The sequence below is a fragment of the Notothenia rossii genome, assembly GCF_949606895.1.
Source record: "Notothenia rossii genome assembly, chromosome: 12".
Lineage (NCBI taxonomy): Eukaryota > Metazoa > Chordata > Actinopteri > Perciformes > Nototheniidae > Notothenia > Notothenia rossii.
In genome coordinates, this window is record NC_136911.1 from 23,584,944 (window position 1) to 23,594,798 (window position 9,855).

Below are 9,855 nucleotides of genomic sequence, written 5' to 3' on the forward strand. Positions count from 1 at the left end.
TGGGCTGTGATTTTAGTATTTTTAAGCAGAGGTCAATCATTTGTACGGCCCTCGGAGGATATTGAAAAAATTGAAATGGCCCTTGAGAGGAAAAAGGTTCCCCACCCCTGGTTTAGAAGCATGAAAAGATATAGCGTGTGTGTGTGTGTGTGTGTGTGTCCTAGCATTACTATACTTGTGGGGACCTAAATCTGTTTACACAGTCACTTGTGGGGACTCGCCTCCCTTATGGGGACAACATGTGATGTTGTACGATCTGAAACAAAGGTCAATAGCTCCCATATCAACTTATTGAATATATATATTGTATATTATATTACTATATTGCTGCTGTGAACCATAGACTGTAATCAGGTAATCAGGTAAACAGGTATATGAAGGTGTAAACATGTCCATCACCTGAGAGCTGAGGCTCTGCTGCCATCTAGTGTCGACTAAAGGTAACTGCTCTTCATAAAGGAGCTCATAGTCAAAGTCCATTCATCAATTAGCAGGCAACTGTTTTAAAGGTTTATTAATCATTTAAAGCTTAATATTCCCTAGTTCCCAATTATGCTTTAATTGTTGGCTAATTAAAATATAATATATTTTTATAAACTGGTGACGATTTAAAATAAATAAAAATGACTGTTCTAAATATACATTTCAAAATGAAAAATAATATATACATGTATATTTATTGTTGGTGATTTAAAATAAATTAATAAAACATTTAAAGAATAAATGTTAAAACATATTGCTTTACGTTAATTAAAAACACACTAAAATAATATTTATACAAATAAATAAATACAAATTAAATTGCATTTTTTAAAACTAAATTACTAAGAAATTAATGGATGATAAAGAACACGTTAAGCTTTATATATGTGTGTCAGTGCAGGTGTTTAAAATCCCCCGTTGAAGAAAGAGTCGTCACTTATTCAAACGAACAGGAACCAACAGTTTGGTCAAACACATTTATTTGGATCGAAAAGAAGAACGTTTCACAACACAGTGCATTTCTAACAAGCAGATCTACTGGGACACATCAGCTGTTCTCTGAGCCCTTTAAAACAATGCAGAGACATTTGCCCTCTGACTCACACCTGAGGCTCCAGCAGCTGCTCTCTCTCTCTCTCATTCAGTGTGTGTGTGTGTGTCTGACAGTATCTACAGCATTCCTACAATAACAAGCGTTCAGTCAGTTTTAAAGAGTTCATGCTTTAATGTTCAAAAAGCTATTTATTTTCCTCATACTGCCTGTTTTCACCCTCTGTCTGAAACCAGAGCCCTTTACATGCATTACAAGCAGAATAATGCCTCTTTAGATCCTGGGTTTCAGGAGCTTATTGCATTTCAAAGATACGTCAGTGACAAAGGGTTCAGATTTAATGGTGAGAGACATTTCAAACCAGGACCTGATTGACACCACGTTAACTAAAGCTACACTAGAACACAAATACAGAGTTCGATCAACAGTTAGATTGGTTTTTAGTCCGGTTTGAAGCAGAGCGATGTGTTCAGGGCGTGACTCAGTTAGTCTGGATTAGAGTCAAACCAATCACCAGATGTTCATGAAACTAGAGGTGTGTGTGTGTGTGTGTGTGTGTGTGTGTGTGTGTGTGTGTGTGTGTGTGTGTGTGTGTGTGTGTGTGTGTGTGTGTGTGTGTGTGTGTGTGTGTGTGTGTGTGTGTGTGTGTGTGTGTGTGTGTGTGTGTGTGTGTGTGTGTGTGTGTGTGTGTGTGTGTGTGTGTGTGTGTGTGTGTGGAGCGCTAACATGAGGTGATGAGGGACTGGAGTGTGTCCACAGCAGTTGACTCAAGTAGGAGTCTCAGTGTCTGCATAGCCCGTTACAACACCCGTTTTATTACCATTTTATCCCCAAAAACCCCAAAACCCCTAAAACCCATGAGTTTTCTGTTCAGATGAGGCTGCTTCCAACTTCTATCTTCAAATCAGTTTTCAGATTAATTCATGGATCATTTGGTCGACAAAATGTGATTTAAATGCAAAACATAATCATCAATCTGTATTAAAGCCACGATGGACCTCTGGAAGTTACTCATCTTGTCAAATTAGGAACAAAAACCCAAACATTTAGTTTTTAACACAAAATCCTGCAAAAATAGATAAATGTAGAAGCTTCAACAAGTCATCTTTTAACATTAAAAAGTCTAATCAAAACCCCTCCCTCTGCTATGAACATGCTATAGATGCATTTAAGTAATAATAATAATCAATAACCGGCTTTATAGGCACGAGAAAAGCATTTACAGTTTGGTCACAACAAACAGGAATCAGTTACAGAACATATCACATTATTGACTTTAGTAACAGTCGAGTAGTGCAGTGTGAAGGATGCAGTGTGAAGGATGCAGTCTGAAGGATGCACGTTGAAGGATGCAGTCTGAAGGATGCAGTCTGAAGGATGCACGTTGAAGGATGCACGTTGAAGGATGCACGTTTAAGGATGCAGTCTGAAGGATGCAGTCTGAAGGATGCAGTCTGAAGGACGCACTCTGAAGGATGCACTCTGAAGGATGCACGTTGAAGGACGCAGTCTGAAGGATGCAGTCTGAAGGATGCACGTTGAAGGACGCAGTCTGAAGGATGCAGTCTGAAGGATGCAAGTTGAAGGATGCAGTCTGAAGGATGCAGTCTGAAGGATGCAAGTTGAAGGACGCAGTCTGAAGGATGCACGTTGAAGGATGCAAGTTGAAGGATGCAGTCTGAAGGATGCAAGTTGAAGGATGCAGTCTGAAGGATGCAGTCTGAAGGATGCAAGTTGAAGGATGCAGTCTGAAGGATGCAGTCTGAAGGATGCAGTCTGAAGGACGCAGTGTGAAGGATGCACGTTGAAGGATGCAGTCTGTAGCGTTTGAATAGCACCCTCTTTAGGAGAGCGTGAAACAAAAGGCCTCCTCGTCACAGCGAAGGACAACAAACGGATAAACAGTCAAATGTCAGATTAAAAGTAATAAATTAAAACCGTCTCACTGTTTTTACTCTCAGTGAAATCTCTGTTACCCTTTTCCCTCCAATCAGAAGCAGCTTCAGAGCGTCAGAGCGATCCGATTGGTCCGCCATCGGAGACGTTAATCTGGAATCAAACAGAGGGATTATTAATACAGATCTACAGAGGACATTATTAAACATTTAGTGTCTCCACTGGCATGGAAGGGTGGCAGGAAGCTTCTGACATGTCCCAGTGTCTCCACTGGGACATTATTTGACTGTTTGAGCTCCTATAATGGCTTTGAGTGAGGAACAGGGTTAGTCCAAGTTAAGTCTAAGTGTCTTGTTTTGTCCTAACCCTAACTTTACACCCCAAATTAATTAGTTTGTAAAGTTTGAGAAACAGAGCCTCGTTGCGGGCAAATTATACAGATGGCTAGTCCGCCCCTGAAAATGTCTATGCAAACGTTATTATTAATAATAAAAAATAAAAAAAATTATAAAAAGAAATAATCAATTTTTTTTCATAATTTTTTTTTTTTAAATTTTCCGTTTTTATTTTGTAATCATCTCACGACTCCCACTCGAGGTCTTGCGAACCCCCGGGGGATCGCAAGACCCACTTTGGGAACCCCTGCCCTAGAGAACACAGGATGCTCTTTAATAACACGTTGAGTCTGCTCGTCCACTAAACGCGTCTCAAAGTGTCTTTTTGAAGCACTTTTACTCAGTTTGGTTCAATGTTTATATTGTTTCTGCTAATGTCTCCTCCTATCCTCTAAAGTAGGATCTGCCCACACGGGAAAAGGTAGGAATCCCTAAACGGGTCTAAAAGTGTTCTGAATGCTCCTTCAAAGTGTGCTCAGTGAGCCAATGGAAGGACACAGGAAGGATGCAGGACTCACTGGCCAGCGGCTCCACCTCCAGGGTTTTGGACAGACTCAGCGATGAGCTCTGCTTGGGTCGAGCTCCCAGCTCTCTCCCCTCTCTGTTCTGGTTCTGGTTCTCCTCCTCCTTCACCTCCTTCTTCACCTCCTCCTCCTGCTCCACATGGTAGAACCCCCCCTCCTCCGCCACCATCTTCTCCACCCTCTCCAGCAGCCTTCCCACCTGAGGGTGCTCTCCGAACTCAGAGTTATTGATCACAAAGTACCTCCGGTGGCACTTCTCCAGGACCCACTGCAGGTCCTTGCCCTCCCTCCGGATGTACCTCTCGATGGAGATGCTCCTCAGCACCTCGGCCCAGGTGAACACCACCATGGTGTGCCTCCACACGCGCTCCCCGAACAGACTCACGTGCTCCTCGATGCGCTGACGGTCCACTTCGGTGAACATGCCGACGGGGATGGCGAGCAGGAAGGCGTGAGGGCCGGGGGGGCAGAGAGACGCCCCTCTCACCAGCTCCTGCTTGTAGGAAGGAGGCGTGTCCTGAGCAGAGAACCATCCGGGAGTATCCACCACCGTCACCTGCCGCTCCAACACCTGCAGAGTCATGGGGTCACTTCACATTCTCACTGGAAGCTTCTGCACTGACAGTAGAGATACTCAGCTCTTGTTCTTGAGTAAAAGTATCTTGTAGTAAAAACAGCTCCAACATGAAGTGGACAAGATGTCCACTTACATCAGGAGGAGACACATTCTGACTAGATGTGAGACACTATACTGAGCAAGACTTAGAGCGCAGGTCCCTTTTGACTGGTACTGTAATAACTCAGTAATCTACCAGGAGTTAGAGAGACAGGTGACGCGCATTCAGACTAGCTGCACCTTTACCAGCTTTGAGAACACTTTCATGATCAATCATTATAAAACATATCATATCTATTATTCTGAAATGGACCAATCTGCACAACGACTACTTTTACTGTCTTTCACTATATTTTGATGAGAATACTTTTCTACTTTCACTTGAGGAACATTTTGAATGCAGGACTTTTACTGTAACAGAGTATTCCTCCACTCTGGTACTTCTACTTTTACTCAAGTACACGATCTGAGTACTTCTACTTTTACTCAAGAACAAGATCTGAGTACTTCTACTTTAACTCAAGAACAAGATCTGAATACTTCTACTTTAACTCAAGAACAAGATCTGAGTACTTCTACTTTAACTCAAGTACAAGATCTGAGTACTTCTACTTTTACTCAAGTACAAGATCTGAGTACTTCTACTTTAACTCAAGTACAAGATCTGAGTACTTCTACTTTTACTCAAGTACAAGATCTGAGTACTTCTACTTTAACTCAAGTACAAGATCTGAGTACTTCTACTTTTACTCAAGAACAAGATCTGAGTACTTCTACTTTAACTCAAGTACAAGATCTGAGTACTTCTACTTTTACTCAAGTACAAGATCTGAGTACTTCTACTTTTACTCAAGTTCAAGATCTGAGTACTTCTACTTTTACTCAATTACAAGATCTGAGTACTTCTACTATTACTCAAGTACAAGATCTGAGTACTTCTACTTTAACTCAAGTACAAGATCTGAGTACTTCTACTTTTACTCAAGTACAAGATCTGAGTACTTCTACTTTAACTCAAGTACAAGATCTGAGTACTTCTACTTTTACTCAAGTACAAGATCTGAGTACTTCTACTTTAACTCAAGTACAAGATCTGAGTACTTCTACTTTTACTCAAGAACAAGATCTGAGTACTTCTACTTTAACTCAAGAACAAGATCTGAGTACTTCTACTTTTACTCAAGTACAAGATCTGAGTACTTCTACTTTTACTCAAGTACAAGATCTGAGTACTTCTACTTTTACTCAAGTTCAAGATCTGAGTACTTCTACTTTTACTCAATTACAAGATCTGAGTACTTCTACTATTACTCAAGTACAAGATCTGAGTACTTCTACTTTAACTCAAGTACAAGATCTGAGTACTTCTACTTTTACTCAAGTACAAGATCTGAGTACTTCTACTTTAACTCAAGTACAAGATCTGAGTACTTCTACTTTTACTCAAGTACAAGATCTGAGTACTTCTACTTTTACTCAAGTACAAGATCTGAGTACTTCTACTTTTACTCAAGTTCAAGATCTGAGTACTTCTACTTTTACTCAATTACAAGATCTGAGTACTTCTACTATTACTCAAGTACAAGATCTTAGTACTTCTACTTTTACTGAAGAACAAGATCTGAGTACTTCTACTATTACTCAAGTACAAGATCTTAGTACTTCTACTTTGACTCAAGAACAAGATCTGAGTACTTCTACTTTTACTCAAGTACAAGGTCTGAGTACTTCTACTTTTACTCAAGTACAAGGTCTGAGTACTTCTACTTTTACTCAAGAACATGATCTGAGTACTTCTACTTTAACTCAAGTTCAAGATCTGAGTACTTCTACTTTTACTCAAGAACAAGATCTGAGTACTTCTACTTTTACTCAAGAACAAGATCTGAGTACTTCTACTTTTACTCAAGTTCAAGATCTGAGTACTTCTACTTTTACTCAAGTTCAAGATCTGAGTACTTCTACTTTTACTCAAGAACAAGATCTGAGTACTTCTACTTTTACTCAAGTTCAAGATCTGAGTACTTCTACTTTTACTCAAGTACAAGATCTGAGTACTTCTACTTTTACTCAAGTTCAAGATCTGAGTACTTCTACTTTTACTCAAGTACAAGATCTGAGTACTTCTACTTTTACTCAAGTTCAAGATCTGAGTACTTCTACTTTTACTCAAGTACAAGATCTGAGTACTTCTACTTTGACTCAAGAACAAGATCTGAGTACTTCTACTTTTACTCAAGTACAAGATCTGAGTACTTCTACTTTTACTCAAGTACAAGACCTGAGTACTTCTACTTTTACTCAAGTACAAGACCTGAGTACTTCTACTTTTACTCAAGTACAAGATCTGAGTACTTCTACTTTTGCTCAAGTACAAGATCTGAGTACTTCTACTTTTGCTCAAGTACAAGATCTGAGTACTTCTACTTTTACTCAAATACAAGATCTGAGTACTTCTACTTTTACTCAAGAACAAGATCTGAGTACTTCTCCTTGTGCTCAGACCTGACAGCAGATATCAGTTCCTCTCCTCTTTACCTCCGTCTCTCTCTTCACGCAGAACTCGGCGGCCCGCTCCAGGTGAAACTCCTCCTTCCCCAGGATGGTGTTTCCTGTCAGGCTTTTCCCCGGCCACCTCCACCCGAGGACCACCAGACGGAGCTCAGGCAGACGAGCCGGCGTCACCACTGCCTGTCGGGACTTCTCCTCTGATCCAGGAGCATCTGTGGAAACATCAGATAGGACTGTATTTATCCTGAAGGAAATGGTTGGGTTACAGAAACACAATCAACAAAGCAGCGTGATGCAGAGACGGAGCACTCGACTCCTGGCCTCGGACTCGAGTGCTGATTGACGCGACTCGGACTCGTGAATACAAATATAATCACTTCTCTAAAAGGTAACTCATTTTAAATAGTTTATTTATATATAACAATAATAATATTAATATTAGTAATAAGCTTTATATTTGTATAGCACCTTTATGTGTATAGAATAGATTGTACTTCAATAGACAGATTAGTATAACATGACAGGATAAAAGCAATGTAGAGGAGCAGCTACATTTCAACACATATATCCACGAAGGTTAATACAAGAAGACTTGGGACTCGGACTCGACTCTGACACTCCTTGGGTGACTCCAGAGTGACTTGGACTGGTGAATTGGTGACTTGAATACAACACTGGCGTGATGATACTGTGCACTAGCAGAGCAGAGACAAGAGCGACTACATATCTACAGGAAACAAAGACATATCATTATGAACACTCAAGAAGGACATTTTACTGCTCAGGCAGAGGGGAGAAGTACTCAGGTATTGTTCTTGAGTCAAAGTAGAAGTACTCAGATCTTGTTCTTCAGTAAAAGTAGAAGTACTCAGATCTTGTTCTTGAGTCAAAGTAGAAGTACTCAGATCTTGTTCTTCAGTAAAAGTAGAAGTACCAGAGTGTAGGAATACTCTGTTACAGTAAAAGTCCTTCATTCAAAATGTTCCTCAAGTAAAAGTAGAAAAGTATTCTCATCAAAATATAGTGAAAGACAGTAAAAGTAGTCATTGTTTGATTGTTCCATTTCAGAATAATAGATATGATATGTTTTATAATGATTGATCATGAAAGTGTTCTCAAAGCCGGTGAAGGTGCAGCTAGTCTGAAGCAGGGTTCATTCACTTTTTCACCAATGATTTCCAATGACCTCTCCAGGACCTTTACCTCATTTTCCATGACCAAAAAAAGTACTCTTTCTCAGCGGTGCCACTGAAAATGGTTTATTTGAACATGGAACAGGAAAATAAGGTCTGCATATGAAACATGTTGTGTCTAAAACAAATCAAATAGGCTTACTAGCTTCTACACGCTAAAGCCACTAAAAACTCTCACCAGCAAAACACCTCGTCAGTTAAATGCTATTTCACGTTTCATTACTATACCATACAGTATGTAGTATCATTATAGTATTATTATTTCGGTGATTAAATCAAATATAAATTATATTTGATGCAACTTTAGTTACATTTCCAAGACTTTTCCAAAACTTTGGGAAAAATATTGTTTTCCATAACTTTTCCAGGGCCTGGAATTAGCATTTTGAATTTCCATGACTTTTCCAGGTTTTTAATGACCGTAAGAACCCTGTTGAATGACTTTGTATACTGCAGGGTAGCTGGTGGATTTACTCCAGGTGGAACTAAAGTCTGGTTCAACACTTGATTAGATTTCACATCATTCATCCACATCTGAGAAGTAACTAAAGGTATTAAATACATGTAGGGGAGTAGAAGTACACCATTAACTTCTGAATTGTAGTGGAGTATAAGTACACAATCAGCATACAATGGAAACACTTAAGTAAAGTATAAGTACATCTAAATTATACTTAAGTACTTGAGTATATGTACTTAGTTACTGTACACATCTTGTTATAAAATAGTAATCATTTATGTAGATGTTGTGTCTTTGTTTATTGTTTTAAGTGTAAACAGTTGAACTTAATGCTAACTTTAACAGCTAGGGAAACTCCCTTTATTATATGACACGTACTTTAAATTAAAGTTATATTAATGAGTTTTAAAGTCTCACCTTCTGTCTGAGGTTTCCTACTCGCTTCCATGCTCTGTTTCTATCAGAAAAAGAGGTTTAATTAATGTTTAATTTGGTTTAAATCCGGAGAAAAGAGACTTCCTCCTTCAAAGCTAACAGGATGACAAAGCTAACCTGAACGTAAACACGTAGCTTCCGTTTATGTCTTTCAAAATAAAAGCACGGTAACGCTGACCGGAATGTAAACACGCGGCTTCTGGTTAGCTCTTTCAAAATAAAAGTATGTTTTTAAAAATGAAAATATAGATTATAAAGTAGATTTAAATGTCTAAAATATATGCAGAGGTGGAATATAGAGTACTGTACTAAAATGTAGGTACTTTACTTGAGTATTTTCACATTATATTATCAAAGAAAACACAATTAGATAAAGGGCATGCACAAAATATTAAGAATGAAATGCAATTAAATGCAGATTTTAGTTGATACAAATTATAAATCAAGATATATCATATTTTATTATAGGCTAAACTACCCAAATAACCCCACATTTACCAAGTAGTGAAGAACACATTAATGCACCCATCATTTGATTACAATTGCAAAATATCTGGTGTTTAAATCAAATTAAAGTGTATTTATATCACCTAATATCACAACACAACTCAACTCAGTGGGCTTCACAGAAACAAACAACATTCTAAAACATAACATTAAACATTTTTCATTTCATTTCAAGCCTTTATTTAACCTGGTGAATCCCATTGAGATCATCGATCTACTTTTCAAGGGAGACCAGCAGCAAGTAGGTTCCACATGAAGACATAAAACAATACATCATATTTACAG

At 38.7% G+C, this 9,855-nt stretch overlaps 1 protein-coding gene across 1 annotated transcript; it reads right to left on the minus strand.

Annotated features, from left to right (window-relative positions):
• Window positions 1-945: 945 nt before the first annotated feature.
• Window positions 946-9,192, minus strand: gimap4 (GTPase IMAP family member 4). Its single transcript, XM_079662247.1, has 4 exons — window positions 9,046-9,192; window positions 7,003-7,187; window positions 3,843-4,419; window positions 946-3,082 (listed from the first exon to the last, which is right to left on the minus strand). The coding sequence occupies exons 1-4, from the start codon at window positions 9,074-9,076 to the stop codon at window positions 3,078-3,080; spliced, it is 798 nt and encodes a 265-aa protein (XP_079518373.1). The 5' UTR covers window positions 9,077-9,192; the 3' UTR covers window positions 946-3,077.
• Between the last annotated feature and the right edge of the window lie 663 nt (window positions 9,193-9,855).